The sequence below is a fragment of the Vidua macroura genome, chromosome 1 (genome assembly GCF_024509145.1).
Source record: "Vidua macroura isolate BioBank_ID:100142 chromosome 1, ASM2450914v1, whole genome shotgun sequence".
NCBI lineage: Eukaryota > Metazoa > Chordata > Aves > Passeriformes > Viduidae > Vidua > Vidua macroura.
Window position 1 is genome coordinate 16,201,327 of NC_071571.1, and position 23,465 is coordinate 16,224,791.

At 40.4% G+C, this 23,465-nt stretch overlaps 1 protein-coding gene across 2 annotated transcripts in view; it reads left to right on the forward strand.

Annotated features, from left to right (window-relative positions):
* The window catches only part of MKX (mohawk homeobox), a 48,809-nt gene extending 35,348 nt beyond the window's left edge, over positions 1-13,461 (forward strand). Inside the window, exons 6-7 of one of the 2 annotated variants that reach the window (XM_053998378.1) lie at positions 10,716-10,749; positions 10,862-13,461. In XM_053998378.1, coding sequence (XP_053854353.1) covers positions 10,716-10,749; positions 10,862-11,048 — 221 coding nt within the window. In that variant the 3' untranslated portion in view covers positions 11,049-13,461. The remainder of the gene's footprint in view (positions 1-10,715; positions 10,750-10,861) is intronic. The other variant, XM_053998388.1, reaches the window with a different exon arrangement.
* Positions 13,462-23,465: the final 10,004 nt, after the last annotated feature.

The following is a 23,465-nucleotide window of genomic DNA, read 5'->3' on the forward strand; positions in this document are numbered from 1 at the left end:
ATTTCATCTTCTTCCACAAAGCTGTTCACATCCAAGGCCTCTGCAATGTTAAGTACTGGCCTACTACTGTTTCAGGACCTCCCACATGTGCTCCTTCAGAGTGCAGAAACCTCATCTGTCTTAGGCAAAGGCTCGGCTGTGAAGGGCGCTTACAACTTTCAATTAGCGAGCATCTACAGTGTTAAAGTTTAGCTGCTCCTTGAGAATTCAAGCCCAGTGTGGCTGATTTATTCCACTGCACCAATCTCTGTGATAGCCCAGAGAGGCTTTGAGCTCTTCTTAGTATGATTCTTCTGCAGAGTTACTGGAATTGCACTGCATTAGGACTCAAACCATTTTAAACACAAGATGATGTTTAGAGTAGAGGAGGAGGTATATCTGCTTCTTCAAAAGCTCTTGGCAAATAGGCACATCTTTCTGAATAACTCTGGGCATGATGATCTGCTCCAAGAGCCTTCTGCCTTTTAGTGCACTGCCTTTCGCACAGTGAATAGGAAAACTGAAAACACAGCCCTTCTTGATAGGCCTCCCAATTTACTAGAATCTCTGAGGGCCTGTTTAAAAGGTGCCTGGGAATATCTAGGTTTGGGAAGAAATCCTGTAATGGAAATAATAACAGTGCAAGTTGTGGTGAGCAGGAACATGAAGACTGCAATAGCTTCACAAGAGAAAACAGAGGAAACAAAACTGAAGAGCTGACTCAAAAATAATGCTGTCAAACACTAAAATCACTTTTGTGCAACTGAAGATGAGAATAATCCACAGGCAGCTCCTTCTGCAGCTCACTCAGCACTTTCTTTCTGCTAATTATTCTGTATGTGGTCAGGGAGGTGTGTGACTTCAGCTTTCTGTGTATGTTGCTGTTATTCCTCAGGATGCTGGATAAAGGGGTTCCCATCACATGTTGAGGTAGATGAGGAAAGAGATACTTTTCTGACATATGTAACCTGGCCTAGTTTGAAAGATGCCTCAAAACCTATCTTATATCCTCATTGGCTGCTCACTGCTGGTTCTGTACCACCAAAGCCATAGCATGAATGCAGCTGAGCCCCTCTGAGGACAGGATGATTTCATGATGTGCTGCTTAGTGCCTCTTGATACATTCTATCTGGCCCTTTTCTAAGTTTAATAAAGGTGTTTTCATAAGATATCTGTTGGATTTCACAAATGGATAAGTAAGGCATCAAAAAATTACAATTTAATATTAGCTGCATAAGACCCTGAGGATGCTCATGATTTCATGGCTTTTTATGCGTGCAAAGCAACACTCTTGTTAACCTCACTTGCACCTGTGAGTGCTCAGCCATGCTGAAGTTGGAAGCCCAGGCTCTCAAGTCAGAATCTAGAGACCAGGGAATGTACTGTAGCACCTGTGAAAAGGTCAGTTAGAACAACTTATTGAGCCCCACACAAACCTGTAGAACAAGCAGAGAGACTGTCAGTCACTAATATGATGTACTTAATGTGTTAAGTCCACCTGACTGTCTTCTCTCTTCTTGTGTTCTCTTACTGCAACAGCCTTGGAGCTGCTGTGTCATGGCACCAAGAGAAAGGTGTCACCAGGTGCTGCAGGTTCAGCCCTGGCACAACTCCATCATGTGCCTTCAGGAAGTGGTGACCACAGAAAATACCATGTGTGATTGTACTGCTGTATACTTAGCGTGAAGGCAGGATGCTTAGCCATTCCCATTTTTATGCAAACATAATGTAGAAGCAGATACAGGTAGGTATATATTAGAAAATATCTGTATCTCCTTGGAGATATAAACAATCTTAAATTTCACATGTAATCCCTGGATTTGCAGGATCTGTTGTGCAACAGTTGTCTGGGTTACCATGCGGCTCTTCTGTAGCTTACAGTCATTTTTATAGCTGTTTGATTGCTGGAGCCCTGCTGATGCATTTTTCTTACAAGCTCCTTGAATTTGTATGCTTATGATCTCACAGCACAGTAAGTTTGGGACACTACTTAGGTGTCTGTGGTTTAGTATTTGCACATGTCAGCAGTAGTTTATGTGGATATTCTTCACCCAGATGGTGGCTGGGCACTGGAACAGGCTCTCCAGGGAAGCAGTCACAGCACCAAGCCTGCTGAATTTCCAGAAGCATTTGGACAATGCTCTCAGACTCATGGTGTAATTCTTGGGGTCCTGTGCAGGGTCAGGAGCTGGACTTCAATGATCCTTGTGGGTCTGGCTCAGGATATTCTATGATTCTGTGGTAAGTATTGTGCACATTTCAATACCACATGCAGTGGGTGGAAGAAGCTGTGTTTAAAGAGACCATATTTGTCAGTTCTTCATCTTACAGGTGAGTAAAAGAAACTGAATTTTGTCTCTCAGATAGACTTACTCATTCTTTACTCCATGCTTCTGGCTAAACATACCATGGAAATCAGTTCTGACATTCACTGAGAAGTTCCTCCACTTGCCTGAAAATACAGCACCTTGTAATTTAAATTGTCTCTGTACAGCATATGCCTGGCTCCCAGGAGCAGGAGAGGAGCTGGCTCCTGCAAGCAGGGCTGCAGGAATGGGTGGCACATTTCTCTAAATTCTGCAAGAAGCTTCTGAAAATATCCTGTGTGCATGCATTCATATCATAACATTACACCACATATATAGGGTCTGCTCCCAAACCCATAGCCAACTAGCACAGCAAAATCAGATTTTACTGCTGTCGTGTCAGCCTAGGGTTGAAATATGGCTTTGAAACCCTCCCTTTCACCCTGCTTTTTTAATGAAAAACAATCGTGCTGGAGTGTAATAGTGCTTACCCTGGCTGCATTTGACTTTAGCTTTTTATTTTTAAAGCCTTATTTTAGTCTTTAAGAGCTCCCAATTATAATCTTTAGATCCAGAGTGAAAGACTGAATGTGCATGCCTGCACAACAGCAGCTTTCCTGTGTGGGAGCAGTATATTTTTGTATTAAAAATAAAGAAAGTTGACATAGTGGTATGTTTTCTCCCTTTATATTCGTCACTTTTATTTTTCCTGGTGAATCTTCATTTGCCATTTTGTAATTTTCTTTTTTTTTGTAACATCTCCCATTGTCTTTCCTTTATTTCTTTTTTTCTCTTCCTCTTCTCTTTATTTCACCCTCCCCCTTACCTGCTGCCTAATGTGGTTTTCAATGTTAAGCCCTAATGGTTTGCGACAGAAGGGCAAACCACTTCATCTGATGAGTCAGCACAGCACGTGTTGTAAATCCCTTCCCAAATAACACACACACACACACACACACACACACAAAAAAAAAAAAAAAAAGAAGCTTAGGTCAGATGTTCCTTTATGCACTGTGAAATGCATGTGGGAGACTATCACCAAGGAATCTGACAATATTGCACGACTCAATGAGGAGCGTGCCAACTCAATGAGAAAAAAATGTATTTCAGTCAGCTTTGCAGCAAACTTGTAAAGAAAATAAAACCCTATAACCATCAGTTTGTTAACAGCTCACCTCAACACTCACAACCCCAGCTCCCGTTATAGGCTCTGCTAAGGTCTGGCTAAGAAAACAAGATTCACACAGTGCCCTGAATCTCACCAAGGAGAACATATTGTCACTGGTCAGTGAAAATTTAGAGTCAGCTGTGACAGCCAGAACAATTAAGTGATTTACACCAGTTTTTTATCTATTTTGCTAGCTCATAAATTCTTACATTCATGTGCATAGTTCAAGATTCTAAGACCATTTGCACCAAGCCTACTATTATGTGGGGCTTTCAGTGCACTTATTAATGCAAATATTAATATAGACTTGCAAACTCAGTTCTCTTTTATGATTTATAAAATACACTTATCGCAGTCTCTGTGGGCATGTACACTCATTTTATAAAAATCACATGTATTAAAATGTAATTAGATGCCTACTCCCACTGCAGCAGGCTCCAGGCTGCACAATGTAAAAAAGTCTTTGGATGCTCAGATATTCAGCAAAAAACTTGAGTGTTAGCAGTCCTTCACAGTTAAAGCTTATATGTGAAGTTTGATGCAAGAAATAAATTGCAATTAAGTATTTTCACAGAAAAAGTTTGGTCTAGGGCATGGTGGAAAAGGGATGTTTCTAACATTGGCAAGACCCACCATATGGATCTTAATAGAAGATGTCAGACCAGGGCTATAGCTGTTCCTGGGAAAAAAACCCACTGGGTGAACAGGGAAAAATATTCACTCTAGTGGTCACTGTGGACATAAATTGCCATTATGCAGTTTGTTCATCTGAAAGGACATAACAGCTGATGACAGGTGAGTTGTTATACTTGGTGTCCCTGTGAAGCCAAAGGAGTGAGGTAACAGGGTTGTGGGGGTGACTTCATTACAAGCTGCTCTGTAACCTCCTCCCGGAAGAAAGAGAGCAGCGGTAAAATAAAGCTTTGCTGAAAAGGAGCTTTCTCTAGAGCCTGGGCCCAGAGCTCATTCCTGCAAGTTTCTGACAGCTTTCCTCCTCCCATCCAACTAAAGGACATGGCAATAAATCTTTGTCAGTAGAAATCCAGTACACCCCTGAGATTGGACGAGCCGTGATTGGTATTCTGCACTCTCCCAGGTCACACTGCCATGCTGTGTCTGCAGCCACAGGTCACCTGAAACTCCAACAGGGACTTCCATTCCTCCACCAAAAGGTTCTGCTGCATGAGCGCTGCCAGCCCCAACCAGATGGTTTCACACATTCCTTCCCAGCCCAGGACCTGCTTTGGGGCAGGAGTGGACTCACAAGGGACAACATTGAAGGGATCCCATGTGGAGGTGGCCTGGGGTCTGCAGGAGATCAGCCACCGAGGCGTGTTTGGGGAATATTTCTGTAGGAGACTCTGCGGTTTGGAGTCTCTTCCAGCATGAGCTTTCCTGTCTGCACTTCTTCATAATTTATCCTTAATAGGTCTACTGTCCCTGAGGAAACTGGGAGGATGGTGCAAAAGGAAAAGGGTTTTAGGAGTTTCAGTGCTGGGTGGGATGAGTCCTGTCTGTGTGTGGAAAACCTGTGGTAGTGTGGGTCGCTGGCTGAGCAGTTACCCATGTTTACAAGCTCATTTGTCTGTTTACATTAGGCTCAAAATGGGACACTGCAAGTGTAAATACGGGATGGCCAGATCCTTCTTCCTCCAATTCTAGCTAGAGAAGCTGAGGTTTCCTTATTTTTCGAAAGATGCTTTTGCACCAAAATTAAATGATATTTTTTGCAAGAGCCCTGGCCTGCTGCTTTGGGCTACAATTTCCCCTCCCTTGCATTACTGAGCAGCCTGGGCTAAGCCATGTTCCCTCCCCAGCTGTGGGTGAATACTAGTGGTGTTGTGTGGTTCACGGTTTACTTCGGGATCCTTCAGGGGCAAAGGAGCTGTGTCAATGCAGAAGAGCACAGGAGTTTTAACTCAAATTAACCTTTGTTCTTGGGGAAACAGAGATCTGAAAGTCTTATGCACCCTGAAATTGTGGTTTGGAAAATACTGGAGTCAAGGTGTGTGTGTGTGTGACCTACAGAAATACTTCATCTTCCCACTCATTTACTCACACATGTAATGTTCATTTTTCTTTCAACTGCCTCAGTTTATTTCCTGTTTCTCCTTCTTTCTCCTCTTCTTACTTATTTTGAAAATGCTGGTCAACACATGTTAAGCCAGAGTCTCCAAAACCAACAAAAGAAAGTTCAGGAGAGGCAGTGAGAGAAACAACTAAATAATGTTGCCAATTTTAAAATGAAGATAAGTTATACAGGACCTTTTATTGAACCAACAAATGTTTTATAGTGTTCACCATTTGAGGCCAGCAGTTCTTTTTTTTTCCCCCTCTATTTTAAGCTAGAATAGAAGATGTGTAATTCATCAGGAATCTGTACATGTTTAAGTAGCTTCAAAAAATACGACGGTCATGTGAGACTGACCTACTGTGCCTTGACTTCTACGTCCATTTTTTCCCCACTACATAATGTTCTGTACCCTTCCCTCTCTGTCTCGTTCCCTCATTCACACATTCTTTCCCCTGTTGGTTTCAAGCCATCTTTGCTTTGTCAGTGTTACCTGATAACACAAAGCAGGGTTTAAGCCAGTTGTTGTGGCTCAGCTTGAGCCGGATACCGCAGTGAGTGGGGGAGCAGTGTGAGGCTGCTTGGTGCTACGTAAGGGGTCAGTCTTGCCTTCGCTGCTCCCAGCAGGACCTTAGGGTGTATTTCATCACTGCACACATGCAGTGCTTAGTTTAGAAGTCTCAAATCCAAATGATAAAATGTAACTGTAATTAACATTTAGCACACCCCCGAAGTCGTCCAAATATATAAAAAAATTATTAGTCTGGATGCAGCAAACAGTAAGGTTCTGAGTTGTTCTGAAGTATTTGAATGTGGTGCAAGCTCTGTGTCACCAGAGAGGCTTTGGGCATAGTAAATTGGAGATATGTGATGCTATTGTGCAGTTTAAGGTTGGTTTGCCTGCAAGAACGCTGGGCTTCATTTTCTTTGGCTAGGCCTTTCTGATAGCAGAAGAAAAAAGGAAAATATTTTCAATATAAGAGAAATCCTGGAAAATTCTGTTCTTAAATGCTTTTGAAATAGTCAAAATATTGCCTAGGCAGTATTTTGACTTTGGACTTCTGTGTTTCATCTACATCTCTGCTATAATGGGACAGTAGGCTACCTTGCAAGAGAGTTGTCAGGATCAGCGAGTTAATATTTATAAAGAAATTTCATGGTGAAAAAAAAGATGCCATATATATTATTAATAATGATGTGAGTCCTGAAAAATACCATGCTGTATCACAAAGCTGGTATTGTCTGGTGTCTACACTCTTGGCACTGTGCCCTACAGTAAACTGTATACTGAAAACTCATACTAATGGAAAGGTATACAGAATTCCATTGGTAGGTGATTTATAGTGACTTCCTATTATAAACAAGAGGGAACAAATATCCTGCCTTGCTGGTTTCTTTGGGTGGATGTTGAGAACAGAATGAGACATTCTTGGCCAGGCAAAAGTGATTCTCTGGATGCTTACAACTGAGAGTAGAATGAAGCACCAGAAAGTGAGGTATAAATGACAACCCCTAATTTTAAATTATTAAGTTTCTATTTTCACAGTGTTTAAAACTTTCTGGCTACAGAGCAAATGACCACTGTTTTAAGTGATTTCCAAACCTGTAGCAAAAAGGTATTTCTGATGTTTAATATTAAATAGATTTATTATAGAATCTCAATATATGTTGAAAGCCTACCACCATCCTTTGACAAGAAGCATAATCCTTTCTGAGACGCTACAAAACACCTTCAGCAGCAGCTTCTTCTGGTTTCAAATACTAAATATGCTATTGAGCACTACTGTTGTTTGTTTAGGAAAACTATTTGTGCTGGCCAGTTGTATGCTGTTAAAAAGTATTTATGTCTGTGTGTAGAAGGGTAAACATAATTTTTAACCTATCAAATGAGTCTTGGGAACGGTGTGGAATACAATAATTCATCAGTGCTGGCTTTCCCAGGACTCACTTGACACACTGATCTAAGCTCGACCAGTCTGTAGGGGTTTAAATTTGTGTGACAGTTTGCCTTGATCTGACTATTGAGAGAGCCACACTCTTTAGGAACAGACCAGAGCTGCTGCCACCGAAGGCGCATGAGATTAAAGGTAATTAACCATAGTGCTTGGAGAGAACAGCTCTGGTGCAACTTTGGTACCTCAAGGTTGGTAAAGCGCTGCTTCTCATGTAGTATAGAGAGGGGAGTGGAGTGCCCATCAGCACTTGCTCTGGGGTGAGTCCTCAGCTGAGGCTACTTGATGAAATTCAGAATGCTCCATCATTTTTCCATTCCTTTCATCACCATTTCCGGAGAGGTTAGCCAGCTCTGGTGCCATTACCTAATTGCCTAAATAGGGATGTATTGTGTAATGGTCAAGCAAATAAACACTTTCCGTTTTCAGAATGCAGTTCTTTGATTCTTTTCATGGAGCAATCTCACCAAAATATTGCTTTTACAATTGAAATATACTTTGCAATTCTTGTGCAGGAATCTCAAATATTAAAAGCTTCAGTTATCAAAATCTTTAATTAGTAGTTAGAGGCAGAGCAGATAGATTACAAAAGATGAAGAAAAAGCAAAATATTGAGTAAAACTCACAATTTTGCAGTTTTTTTATACACTTGATAGCATTTTGTCATCTATGTTCTTTCTCTGGTGGGTGATGACCCAGACATGACTAGCCTACATTTCTTCCAGGCTGAGCTAAGCCATTAAGGCTGTAGTTATACTAGCAGTGTCTAATGTCTCTATATAAAAATAGATATGAATCATTGATATACTGAATAGCCAAAGGAGAGATATGGTCCTCCCCCCATCCAGCTCTCAGCATATCCACATGGATGATAATGCTGTCCAAAGGACAAAAGTGTGAGGAAGGGGCCACAGAACAGAACTTAGGGATTTGGCTTTGCAGCAGCATTCAGGGACATTGGGCTGCAGTGTTAAATAGAATAGCTGAATCCACTTCTTGGAGGACATCTCTGTTCTTTATTAATGGAGTCCAAACAAATAAAGATACAAAGATATATGACTTAGATGGCAGTTTCGTGGCATGTGAAGTGAACCCCACTTTTGCTTTGAGTCACGTCAAGTTAGTTTGACTGGCAAGATGTCAAGGAGAGCATAAGGAAAGGTCTTTGTCTCTCTCACTGAGGTTATCCCCAATCAAAAAAAAAAAAAAAGGTAATACTTATTTCCTTTGCTAAAGGCTGTTCAGACACAAGGCAGCTGCTTGGATGCTGTGGTAGTGCAAACTGGTATATGCTGTCAGAGGTTTGGTATAGCAGAAAAGGAATTTTGGCAAGAAAAAGAGGGCTTATTCTTTGAAATTATGGATTTTCAGACTTCATTGTACTAACATGCTTGAGAGCAGTTATTAGCCAGAGCTTTGCAAATTATCACTGATGGTTTTATTTTAACCCAGTTTTGAGTTTCTTTGACATATTATTTGTTTGAAAAAAAACATAAAATATGAACAGAATAAGAAACTAAGTGTGATTCAGGAAAAATCTTCAGCAAAGTTAAAGAATGGGCAGCTCTTTCCGCCTGGATTTTATTTTTTAGCTTTGCTACTGCTTTTATATACCATGGGCAAGATGCTTTCTTTGAGAGCTGGCTAAACACCAGTAAAAAATATTTGCAAATACTCCTTCAAATAAATGCTGGAATTGGAATGTGTGTCACCATTCACACCTACTTCCCTCAGAAGTTTGTACAAGCAATTTTTTTGTTCATAGGAAATATTTTCCAACAGCAAAAGAAACTGACAGATGCTTGAGAGAGGTGTATTTATATCCAGGTTTGCTCTGGCAATGATGTTCTCTATTACTTGTCATTTCCATTTCTATACCTACTGATCTATTCAGTCCTAAACATCATCTTGAAAATTGTCTCTAATTAAAAAAAAACAATGAAGCAGGGCTGAAGAATTCTTCATAGCCAAGTACAGTGTGAAGAAGGTGACTTTTCTGTCATCCAGTACCTCTTTCTGGATCAAATGTTTCTTTTTTCTTTGGTTCCTTGTCCTCTGCTTAGGCTGGTCTTCCCCTTCTTGAATTTCTTTCAAGCATTGTTCTAAGAGATCTTAAGAGATACTGATTTAAGCTGTGCTCTTTTTGAACAACACTTAAATCTTGGTCACCTGGGAACATTTATTTATAAAGCTGTTTTCCAAAAGGACGGAGGCCTGCTAGATCAAACAGGCAAACAGCTGCTCTCTGAAATTGCAGCTGGTCTCCCTGTGGTTCTTTAGTGGGACTGTGGTCTTCAGCAGTCACCTCCAAGTACTGGGCAGTGCAGCTGAGCTGAATTATTGGCTGTAGGAGACAATGGACTGCTGGCTGTGGTGGGCAAGGTTGCTCCTAAGGGAAGGGCTACCAAGAGTTATTCCCTGGAATAACCCTTGGAACTGGAAGCTCTGTTTAAAGACAAGATCAACTTTTAATTAATAATCTGATGGAAGTCTAAGTTTGGCTTTATTTGGGAATCTGGCCTCGCAAAGATGTACATTACTTTTTGAGATTTATGTTGTGTTTAGAGGCTTTTTGGGTCTTGTAGTCATTAGTACTCATGGCATTGCTGTTTCTTTGGTTTGACTTGTGTTCCATAGGAATTGGAGTTGGGCATCGGCTTCTTGCTCCTCTATAATGTATTTCTGTGTCAGGATAGCAAACCCACTGAATAAAGCTTATACATTTCTGCCTGGTAAATATTTCTGGCTTCTCTGGGATGTGAGGACTTAGTGAATGAACAAATATGACTCTTGATGAGGAAGTGTAGTTTATGCCTGTGATGCAGTTTCATCTCTGAGGGCTGTTAACCAGGTGTGCTTGTTACTTGTGTCCCTCGCAGAGTCCTATTTTTAGTGCATACTAGAAGGCATTCACTGAAAGGCAATTAAGCTGATTTTTATTTTTAGGTTTTGCAATTCCTTATGTCCTTGGTATTCAAAACATAAATATGTTTTGAAGAACTCCTCTATTACCCTGCAAAATGTAGGTGGACCTTCAGGAACAGCTACACTTACAGTGTAGCTTTCTCCAGGAAGATGCATGAAGCTGCTCCTTTATGTGTGTCAAAGCAAAGATTTAATTTTAGATCTGTATCAATTTTGGAATAAATTTTGGGTTATTTTTCAATATGCCTATTCCCTGAACAGGCTTGTTTTTAAAACTATTAAAATAAAATAGACTTTTCTTTTCCTGTTTTCAGAAAATCTGGAGAATGGACCAAATAAGTGTGAAAGGTGAGTAAGGGACTTCACAGTTTTCCAAAACTATTGTTGCTATTACAGTTTTCCTGATACCATGTAGCTATGTAAGATGTGTGTGTAAATATTTATTATTGCTTGAATCTAGTGCAGCTATCAGAAAGGGACCCAGCAAAGATGAGACGTACTGGAAGGAGATCAACGCAGCTATGGCCCTAACGAACCTTGCGCAGGGGAAGGATAAACTGCAGGGAACTACCAGCTGCATCATTCAGAAATCATCACATATATCAGAAGTAAAGACTGTTAAAGTGCCATTAGTTCAGCAGTTTTAAGGGATGGGTCCTCTTTCTTTTTCACGTCAAACAGATGTTTTCCTCACAGGATTTGTTTTCAGCAAAATCCAATTCACACAGGAGGAAAATGTGGAAAATAGGTCCCCTTTTACAGAATGGTCAGTTAAAAAAATTAAGGTCCCTTCTGACTCAGATGTTTTCATTGTATTAAATGAAATGTTCAACTGCTTCTATAAAAGGCATGTAAATTTTAAAAACCCTGTTTTTATCAAAACATTAACTTATTTTATGTTAATCGAAGTGCGCATAAGATGTTTGCATTGCTATTACAGTAAGTGCCTTGCTTTGAAAAAATAAGCTATAACGTGGGCATAGTACAACAGTGTTATGCCTCAAAATGACAATGCCATAATGCTTAAACTTTGTATATTATTCCAAGTGGGCTTAAGCAGCCGAGGGCTAAACACAATACTGCTGAAGGCCCTGGAGAGTTGTGCTTATTTGACTTGTACAAATTGATGAGTCTTAATGAAATTGTTACATCATTCTCACTCTTTTTTTTTTAATCAACAGTGTTATAAAAATTGTACAGTATGTTTTGTCAAAGTGACGATAAGGTTGTTATGCATGTTTCTTACCTGTATATGCAGTATATTAAAATACCAAAATCATTCCTTTGAAAAGTGCAATACTCTAGAACACACAAATTTAGGAAATAAGTTAATTGTTCAGATTATTTTGAACTTATACATATGCTGTGTTGCTCATTAAAGATTTCTAGTTGAGAAGGTTTTAGTCAGACTAGTTGTAAATTCAAGTTGAATTTCTATAATTTTAAAGCTTTACTAGTGACTTACTGAAGTTTTGATAGAAGTAAAATTGGTTTCTTCTTGTACAAAACTAAAACTATAGTGCCATTCAGAAATGTTTCCATGGTGGAACTTATTACTTTAATGTGGTTTAAACATTTTTATTTTGTATGTACTGCATAAATGAGGACAGTTGATTGACATTTCACATTTCAGTAAGAAAAGCCTATAATAGTCCAAATCAAAGTCCAAACAAGAATCACAAAAGGAACTGAAACATTGAAAAATCTCAGCATTTAAGGCAGGAGGCTTTTAAGAAGATACTAAACCATGTATTAAATGTCATGTCTCTAAAATTGACTGCTATTGAGTGTAATAACTATCATAAAACTGGGTTTATTTTTAAATTTTTTCTGGAGGTGTACAAGTTTTTCTTAAGTCATATAACAATAGTCTAATGAGGTTTACAGTGCTTGAATAAACAGTGGCAAAGCCAAAACCAATTTATACAGAATCTGTTATGGGAAACTGGAAAAGAGATGATTGTTGGTAGGATTTGGATTTTTTCCTGTGGGTATCCTGTCAGGTTTTTTCCGACTTATCCCTTTCCTTTCTTCTCTTTCTGGTGAGCCATCAATGAACAAGACAAGACTTTAGTTCTGCTCCTGCTGAGTTTAATGGCAGAACTCCCGCATCAATGGAAGCAGGACTATGCTAATGATGTAACTAACTTGCAAATAGAGGCTGTTTCAGTTGCACTAAAGTAGTCAAGACACGTTGCAAATATCAGCCTTGGTGTGACTTCTTAGGAAACTTCTTGATGTAACATAACGTTGTTGGTTTTATTTAGTGTACAATGAAAATTATTTGATATGAAAATATTTTGTACATATATATTTTTACTTTGTTTTCTAAATTGCTGATTTGCATTGACTTAAAGTGCCAAGCAAGAAATGTATGTTGTGACTGTATGAACAGTTGAAGTATGTTTTACTGACTTGCATCATTATATGTCTAAGATTCCATGACATTAATTTTTAATACTTTACTGGATTTTGGCATAATAATGTGAGTTTATAACTAATAGCAGAGAGTTAATACTTCACTTTTGTTCATACTATTATAAGTTATTCTGGTATTAAATATTTTGTGACAATAAATTCATGGTTTTGACAAACTCTTCTGTTAGGAATATTCAGTGTTTTTGTCTTTATAAACAACAAAATTTGTCATGTAGAAAGGGTACTTTTGGGGACTCCTCTGAAGTAAAACTGGAGAAGGCAGGCCATTGTATAAACAACTTGTTAATGGTTCTCTTTTCCAATGATCAAAGCACAAGAATAATCTGTAAAACACATCAAGTGGGTTTTAAATTTAAGAAGTACTTGGCCTAATTTCTTGTTACTGTTTCCTTTAATTTATTTTTTTTTCTACTGCTGCTTTAGAGTTTTCTGAAAACAAAAATTCTGATGAATTATGTTTGTGTCTTTTTTAAATAACAAAAGTCATGATCAGTGCTGAGCCAACAGCTAATGAAAACTCAGTAATTATTTATGATATTGGAAAAACAAACATTATTACTATTGCTCTTCTTTGTTTCAACATATGTAACCATTTTAGTAAAATAAATAACTGCAAACAACCTCTTGCTGGTTTGAATTAAATATTCATTTATCTGTCCTTAGGCATTTGCATTTCTGGTTTCCTGTAATAGTCAGAGTTTCCCTGTACTGGGATACAAGCCTGTGATAGGCAAGGACAAAGCAGCAAAGTTATTCTGATCAATACACCTTGTGGTACGTGGTTGTGTGAAGTAGTTTAGCTCATACCCGATGAAAATGACTGCAGCAAGGTTTGAGTAATGACTGCTAATGACAATATGGCATGATGCTGATAAATCCTCCACATTGGAGGAGTACAGGGGGAAGCCATAGCTACTCACTGCCCTGAGTCCCTGGAGAAGGTCTATCAGTTGGGAAAAACTTAGGTCATTTAGGTTTTTTGGGAGCACAGGCTACATTTGCCTACATTGCCCTCTGTGGATGTTCGGCTGTGGAACCTTGGTGGAGAAGGAGATGAAGTCAGCCCATGCAGAAGCTCAGTGCTCATAGCAGAGAGCCCAGTGCAAGTGATCTCTTAACTTTTGTGCCTTGGCAAAGCTGCTCCACTTGCACGGGAGGAGTGACAGCTCAGATTTGGTGGGCAATCGTCACTTTCAGGTTTTATGTCCTGCTGATCTGTGATAAACGTGTACTGCTGCAATACCTCTGGCCACCCACCATGTCAGTGGAGATCTGGATATTCAGCTGATACGTGAGTTCCTGAGGGGGTATGTACAGCCTGACTTTTGCTGTTGGGAATGTGTAAAAACACCCACATCTTAATGATGCTGAGCTACTTGGCACCTACTTTATACCTGAGTCTGACATGAAGACACCAACTCAATCTGCTCCCACCTACTCTGTCACACCATTTGCCAGAGCTGAGCAGTCCAAACTCTTATAAAGCACTGAGTAAGGGGAGCTCCAATTTTCAATTCAGTAGTTAGAATATCTATTGGGCTCAGGATTGCAGACTGCTCTCCTAGCACCACACAGCTGCTGCAACCACTGAGCTGTAGTTCTCACTTTGTAGCCTCATATCCTCCACTGGTGACCTAATGCATAGATACATATGCCAGGTGAAGTATTCCACCAGAGAGAATGAGAGCAAGTCCCAGGACAGCACATAGACCATTTTGAGGATGTTTGATAACTCTGGCTTACGTTTTAATTTGGAGTTTGACAAAGGACGGCAGCTAGACTTGGATACCCACACACAAGTGCATGAAGTGGCCACTGTACTATGAGCTAGAAGGAGAAGATGGGGGAGGAGGCTGATAACATGTCTGTACTGTGAAAGGAAGAATGAATTTAGCTTTGGCTATGGGAAACCCTATGCAGGCTTTAACGCGATTCTTCATTATTTCTTTACTCAGATTTTCATTATATTCCCTGGCTTTGATGAATTATGTTTTTTATCTACCTAAATTATCCATCAGTGGAGATCAACAACACCAAATGTGAGCTACTGTTACAGGAAGCAGCTTTGGTTATAAAAATAATCATGAGCTTTTGGAATTTGTTGTACTTTTAATGCTCAGAAAGTCCTTCTTTTTACCATGTGTGTCATCCCCAGAAATAGGAGACAGTTTAGGAATTGTTCTGCATTAGTCAAAAGGGGCCCTGCACCAGGGAAAGGCCTTGGTGGCAGTTTTAGGGGGTGCTCTGAAATGCCAGGGAACTGCCTTCTCTCCCTGATTCACCACAGTGAGTGGTGAATGAGGAATCACTGGCATGAGGAATCACTCAGGGCCAGTCAGGGAGCATGCCAGTGGGGCATAATTCACCCTGCCTACTAAGGCACTGCCAAATAGTGGGACTGCAGCCACCAAGCTCGGATCCTCCTTCAGGAATCTTTCCAGAGGATTTCAGCTTCCATCATACCTCTGTATCTTTCAGTCTTGTGGAACTCCTGGGCCATATTCCTCACATGGCTTCTAGGGGCTGGAGGAGATGGCTTTATCTGCTGGTGATTCCCCTGTGTGGGGTTGAAGATGAGTGTTTAGTCATCCACCTTTCCAAAGCTGCAGAAAATTCTATAAATTGAGCTCCACCAGGGCTATACAAGTCTTATGCATAATTTCTTCATTTGGAAGAATGCTGAGGACTTCAGATTAGCCCTGGCAGAGCCATGATCCCGGTACTGCAAGGAGAGAAAAACAGAACAGCAAAGCTTGCCGCTGCTCTGGAATTGCCTCAGATGTCCTCTTGCTGTGTGGCAAAGGGAAGGGTGCAGCTGATTCTATCATATTTGACTTTCACAGAATCACAGAATCATGGAATAAGCTAAGTTGGAAGGGACCCACAAGGATTGAGTCCAGATCCCATCCCTGAACAGCACCATTCTCAAGAATCACACTATGTGCCCAAAAGCATTGTCTTTTTTTTTTTTTTTTTTCAATACCTCCCAGAATATTCTCCATAATTTTATCAGGCACTAAAGTGAGACTGACAGGCCTGTAGTTTCTGGGGTCCTCCTTCTTGCTCTTCTTGAAAACGGGGACAATGCTTGCCAGCTTCCAATCAGCTGGGACCTCTCCAGATTCCCAGGACTGCTCAAAAACCATCAAGAGAGCTTCTGCAATGACACCAGCCAGCTCTTTGAGGATTCTTGAATGATTCCCATCAAATCCCATTTGTAGGGATCCAGCTGGGGAGGAAAATCCTGTACAGTTTCGAGGTTGAATGGAAACTGATCATTCTTGCAATCAGAGTACTCCAGCTCAGGGCACTGAGACCCCCTTGGTCCGTTGTCCATGTTGAAGATAGAGGCAAAGAATGCATGAAACACCTCTGCCGTATCCATGTCCCTCCCTCTTTGTGAGGTGAACCTCTTAATCCTGTAATAGTCCAAAGTTGGTTTTGCACTTCCTATAATACATTCTTATAATACATTTGCAAAAAAGAAAATACATTCTTATAATATATAATACATAATATAATAAAACATAATAAAAATATATATAATATAATATAATATAATATAATATAATATAATATAATATAATATAATAAAAATATAATACATTCCTATAATACATTTGCAAAAAAACCCTTTTTCATGTCCCCCACATTTCTGGCCAAATTCAATTATTTTCTCACACAAATGAACCTTTCTTGCTGTGAAACCTCATGTTCTGCTATGAAACCTTTAACACAAGTGTGCTTCCATTCAGTCCTTGGTGTGACCACATTTTCTTAAACCTGAGTCTGGTACTTGCAGGAAAATAGAGCCTGGCCTTGGCAGACTTAAGAATACCAGATCCTCTCCAGGGTTCCACTACAGCTCTGAAGTCCAGTTGGCACCAATTCGGTGGTCAACTTTAAGCATGACAATCCCCTGTTCTCATTCCTGTGCTACTATGAACGATCTGTGAGACTCTTGGAAAATTAGACAGAACCTCAAAGGGTTTCAGGCTCCTAACCTAACAAATCGAAACACTTCTGAAGGTCTGAGGGCCAAGGCATGTTTCCATGGCCAAATACAGGCAGTTGCATGCCTAGTCTGAGCCAGCTGGACAGAAACTTGGGTAACCAAGTTTGGCATCAAGCCTGAGCTGCTTTACCAAGATCCCCCAAAGAGCATGAGCTGGACTTAGTATGCAGTGAATATGTCTGTGCAGCTTTGGAGTCGTTGATTGTTCTATGTCTTATTCATATTGGCCACAAATTTCTCTGTGCTTTGGTGCAGTATTTCAAAGAAGACAATAATAAAGCTTTGTTTGGCTGAGCCGATATTTGTAGGAGGACATTAGTAGTTGGAAGCTGCTCTGGTGACATCCCTGCCCAGCCTAGTTAGGTAGGGCAGGAAAGAAAGCTGAAGCATGATGCAAAGGGCTAAATTGCCTGAGAGCACTGCACTGACACACTGCAAGGGAGGCTACAGGAATCCAGCCTCGATGCCAGTTCATGTTTTACAAGCTGATTTGCAAGTGCCTGGGTGTGCTTGATTCTCATTAGCAGCAGAATTGAGACCCAAACCCACAGCTTTCACAGTGCTGGGTTGCTGAGCCAGTGTTTAGGTTTGGGCCCCATCTTGAAACTCCTCTTGTTTAACAAGAAGGGAGGCAGTTGGCTAACATACAAGTACCTTGAGGGGGGAAAAAAATGAAGAGAAAAAAAAAAGAAGTGGAAAAGAGACATGAATGCCTAATGCAACAGAAAAAAAAAAACTCCAAACCTCCTTAATGTTGCTGTTATGTCAGCTTGGGTTATTGGCAGTGGAAGTGGTTATTGGCAGCGGAAGTTAGACCTGGCTCAAGGCTAATATAACTTGTGCACCTGACGTTTTAAAAGGAGCTGAGATCTGGTTTCTTTATGGATGGACTTTTTTCATTCTTGGTATTGGTCCTTTCTCCAGATTTCCTTAACTTTTCTTTCAGCCTGCTTTGGACTTAATTTTCCTTCTATCTTTCCTCCTGCCTGAAGTCTCCTGTTTCATGCAGACAGCAATGGGATCCTTCACGCCAAAGCTCATTCTTCTGGCTTTGCAGTTTCCAGGGCCATATAGGCAAACGATGTAGGATACAACAAGCTGGTGCTCAATGACAAAGTTTGGTATCTCCCTTCTCACAGTCCAGGGCCAATGAACATATGAAGCCTCAGGCGTGTGCAATAGAGGCTCTTCAACCAACAAGCTCACCATCTATCACTTCACTCCTAACTACTACTGCTTTTGGCTATCTTAAATCCCAAAAGGACTGTCAATTTAACCATAACTACCTAAGAACTGCCAAGTCTCATTTTATGAGCTGCTTTTGAGAGTTTAGCTATTTAAGGCTGATTTTAAACAATTTTTATTGGTACTTCGTGGCATGTGCCTGATTTACAGTGCTGTAAATAACCACAAATTAGGGACATTTCTTTCTTTACAGTAAAGGCACATTATCATGAGCATAAGAAAGATAGTTTGTTGGTAAAGAACTGGAGTGTAGGCCCTTTTCTGCTGCAGGCTCCCTGTGTGAGTCCAGGTAAGCCTTATCCTGAGTTTGGTCCATGCAGACAAGCTGACTCTTCCCTGGGGATGTTCTAAACACCAGGGAATGCCTTGAGATGTCCCTCACTGCTGTGGTAGGAGACAGCAATGCTGTTTTGTAAGCAGCACACCCAGTTTGATGCACTTTAGGAATTGTGGCTTTTGGATGTTAAGTGTAATTTAAAATTTCATCTCAGTCACGTCCCAGGGCAGGCATCACCTTCTGCAGCACTTCCATCTCTTCACTGACTGCAGCAGGAGACTGAGCTACTGAGACCAGATGTCCAAATCTGACACAGCTAAAGCTGGGGAAGACAAATCACACTCTCAAGAAACAAGACATTAGGATCCACAGCACAAAGACTGTTATTGGGCCCAGGCCACCACTACTGATCTTCCTTTGCAATATCAACTGAGGAGCACACTGAAGAATATGGATAACCTCATCCTAGGAAGTGTGAAATGTGTCTTTAAGAAAGAATTCTTGCTGCCCAGGTATTCATGGACGTACAAGTTCAGGTGTAAGATAAGATGTTTCATTTAGGACTGTCCCTGTGACTTGGGAATGTTCAGCAGAGCAGTCTGATTTTCCTCATATTAACTGGCACAGGGAGGAGAATCTTCACTCTAAAGGGTTTAAAGCTCTGTTTTTGCACCTTTTAAAGAATTCTTCTCCCAGGTCTGAGAACTGGAGAATGTGCTCATAAGAATCAGAAGAAATAGAGAAGTCAGGCAGCACAAGATAACACTGCTGTCATTTTGGGAAAGGACACAGACACCACACTGGGGTCTTCAGTGCCATCACTGCACTGCACAAATGGGCTCCTTTTCAACAGTAAATTCCCTATTCATGTTTGTTTCCTTCACATACAGAGAAAAAATTTTATTCATAGGGAAGAGTGAGAGTGTATAACTGAAGTACATGGCTAAATGCTTTGGGCAGCACTTAAAATGTTAATCTTAACTTTGGGAATCTTGTGAAATGGCCACAAAATATGTGGCCGGATTTTAAACTGTTCCAAGTACTCAGTGGCAGCCAGTGTAGTCATGAAAAATGGTCAGCAGCATTTCAGCTAAATCTTTGTGAATTAAATGCCAGGTCAGCAAATTGGAAACATTTTGTGGAACAGGGAAACTGTGTTTAATTTCTTTGGATTTCTTTTAAGAAAGCTTAGAGATGATCAATCCCCAATTTATGTATTTTTTTAATGAGTAAGTCTAGTTTTTCAGATTTACTTTTGTTGTCTTGAGATGTAAGATAATTATAGTAAAAAGGATTGAAATTAACACCAAAATAGAAATAATTGAAATTTACAAAAATTTTGAGGTTTCCAAATGATGTTTACTGACTTTTAAAAAATGTTCTTTTGGCTCTTTCTCTTAATTTTTTTTTATGTATTTACACTTTCTAACCATTTTAAAACAAGAACAACAACAAAGTTTTACCATCTCAAAAATATCTACAGGCAGGGAAAATACATTCTCCATAGTTGCACTGAAGAACCTTTAATGCTCATCGTCTTGAAAACAAGACATTTTGCATGGTGACCTGTGGATATAAAAGTCTGTATCTCAGTACTTCGTTTGAGAGTACTGGTTTTTATGCTGAATCGTTTCAGCCAGGACAATGTTGCTTTTGCTGTAGGTCACCTTTGTATCAGTGTCCCGTTGCTTTCAAAAAATAGGGTTTAAGAGAAACTATGAGGTTTTTTCTGCTGTCTGGGTTACTGAAAGGAATTTGAATTCAGATGGAAAATTAAGATAGTGAGCATAGCATTTGCTAGTTATCCTCAGCCTTGGAGAGCAGACACCCACTACAGTAATGGACAAATCTATGTGGTGTTCATTCATGCATGTTGATTACAAAAAATAGAGTGAGCAAGAGTAAGCAAGGGGGTCAGATTGAAGAAGGCATCTCCATCACTTAAAAAGAGACTGCAACAGCAATAATAAATATATTGCTCAGTGAGAAGTGTAATGGCAACCAGAAAACTGAGAGTGCTCCAAGTTTTGCACCAATCTTTTACTGGCAATGAAACCACATGCAAAAAAAAAAAAAAAAAGAGGAAAAAGCTGAGCAAACAGCCAAGAGTGTTTCACTATGCTTCAAGATGTAGAACAAAGTAAATCTTAGTAATTTCCAGTCTTTTAAACCTTGACTACAGTCCTGAAGCTGATGTCTGCTAAGCAGGGTGTCTGTAGGTGGGCAGCAGAAATGTCTTCTCAAGAGCAGCCTGCCCAGACTGGTGTAACCCCATCAGGCCATGCCCAGTGCCAAATTGGAAGAGACTGGGCTGGAAAGTCTGGTGCTTTTGTCACTTTAACGTATGTGCTCTTTCACCTTTTTATTTAAAAGCCTTTCCTTTATGGACTGAGTTCCTGGAAAATCACATCTCTCTTACTGCTATCTCAAAGGCTACTTGCAACAAGTGTTTACTGTGAAAACAACAATGTAGGCATTGCTGTATAATCCAGTCAATGTCAAATATCTTCTAAGATGCATCAATCAGATTCCCCTGCCGGAACAAAAATACAAGAAGGTTGCAATCTTTTTGAGATTTCCTCATGGGTAGCTGGGCTGGGAACTATATACATAATATATAAAATGAAATATTCCCCGTATCTGTTTCACAAGGACCTGTACCAGCATGAGTGGAGGATTTGGTATTACCTGAATTTACAACTTGAAATTAAATACAGGCATGTGGAAATATTATTATGTAAACAAATACTAAGCTGCTTCTTGCTGCATTCCCTCCACAGCAACAAAATAGCAGCATGGAAACCAAAGGCCAAGTGTAATTTCTTAGCTTGTTCTGTGAGAATGAAAAGAAAACCTGTCCCATGTAGAAGGAGAAGTCATTACTTTTTCATCTGGGAACTCTTAAATGTCACAGACCTTGGGCTGCACTCTGCTTTCATCAAAACCAATGGAGCTTTGATACTGGTTTCCACTTGAGCATGAAAGATCCCAGAGACTCAATTTTTCACCTTTTACTGAGAATCCTGGCAATGTACGCTGATGTCTTGCTTTCAGTAGTTTGTTCTGATGGCTCCTGTTGCTCGAATAGGAAGTAAATTTCAGAGAAACTGTAGCTCAGAGACATCACAGCTCTGTGCTGCTGATTCAGCACTGCTATAGCCTGAGGCACTGCTGCACCAACCCAGAAGAAGGGCAAAGTGTTCTAAGATGCAACCAAGTTACCTTCATGTGTCTTTTACCCACTTCTGCAGGCCCGGTAGATCAACCAGGAAACCACCAAAACAAACACTTGAGGCTTACCAGTGCCCTGATCCTGGCCACACCTTCTTCACAATAGCGGGGCAGTAAGAGGCACTTGATCCTATAGGGCAGGATAGGCAGCCCCATTTCTGGCTATTTGCACTGTACAGGGGTGTCAACTGATCCACCAAAACATGAGCTGGGCAGCTAGATGTGCTGCCCAGCCGTGTAAAGGAAAAATTGTGGAATTCCAGACAATTTACTGTCATCTCAGGGATCTGCAAGACCAGCCAGTCAAGCTGTGCACAAGGCAGGGAGGTACTGAAAGTAATGGTCAGCATGAGCTTCTTATAAACATCACATAAAACAATTTGATTTCCTGCTGTGACAGTAGAGCAAACTGCATGTATGGAAGATACGCAGTAGATCAGACAGCTACTGGCACTGTAGTTAGACTTCTAGCAACCTCTCATATGACATTCTTATAAATAATCAGCGGAAATATCATGGAGCTGAAATTACCATTCAGAGTGTATAAAACAAATAGAAAACTCAGGGAAGTTATTCGTGACTCATTGTCAAAGTGAAAGTATCCGTCAAGGACTTCCATTGGGGTCTGTCTTTGGCAGTTTGTGTTCAGTATTTTCATCAATAGCTTGTCTAAAGGAATAAAGGAAAGGTTCCCCAGACATACAATATGTGCTGTTAGCTTTATAAAACCAGTTCCTAGGGGGCATACAGCCGGGAAAAGTTGCCTGGCTGCTGCTGCTGGGGCATGCTACCCCTGCCTCTACTGCTCCTCACGATGGTCTGGAGCAGAAAAAAATGGAACTCTTGCAATGCAGAATCCTGATACATTTTTTGTTGTCAGCTTGGTTCACCTTGCAAGTATATCAGAGGCCAGGATTAGAATTCTAAATTACCTCAATACATTGGAGAAATGGCCTGAAAAATAACAGAATTCACCAACTGTATTGCAAGGACCTGTGAACAAAAGTGATGAATTGCACAGAGCATGGTGAGGTAGTATCCTGTTTTCCTTAAACCATGACAAGATTTCTGTAGAAGATGAAGGCTGATCACAAGGTGAAGATGATTGAAAACTATTCTGTTATTGTGAAAAAAGAAATGCCACACTGAGTTGCATATGTAGGTGTTGGACTATATGAAGTGTCAGTGAATGTCTTCTGCTCTGTTGGGGCTGCACCTATAAGAGATAAGTACCAACTGGAGCACCCAGTCACCATACTAGGAGTGAACATGTTCTGAAAGGGAAGCCAAATTGATCTGGTGTTATTAAGTGTAGAGAAGATTATGAACTTCAGGTATATGTGGTCAGCAGAGACACAAAGAGAATCATCCCTTCTTTGCACAGCAGTACACTTGAGCAATAAAGGGTTTGAATTGCAGCAAAGGAGACGGTAGGTGAATTCCTGAGTAGGACATGCCAGCTGAAGGGGGATCAGATAGGGAAGCACTGGAATACATATTCTATGTGGGTAGCAGACTTTCTATCAATGAAGCTTTTTAAAAGAACAAGTTAGAGACATATTAATCAGGAATTAAATAGGTATCATTGATGGTAGTTTGAGACAGAATGGCTTCTCGAGGTCACCTCTCCAACCTGATTTTCCATTTCAGCAATCTGCCTTATAAACATAGCATAGGCTGTTGCTCAATAGAGGGTTAAAAGAGTGAATAGCAGCTGGTTTATTCCTCTGTTTTTGTGAGGTGTGTTTACATTCCAGGCGTAAGAGTGGAGGGTAAGGACAGCAAGTTCTGATCCCACCAGCCAGCCAGCAGAGGAGACTGGGCAGCCATCCATCGGAGGCTGTTTAATTTTCACAG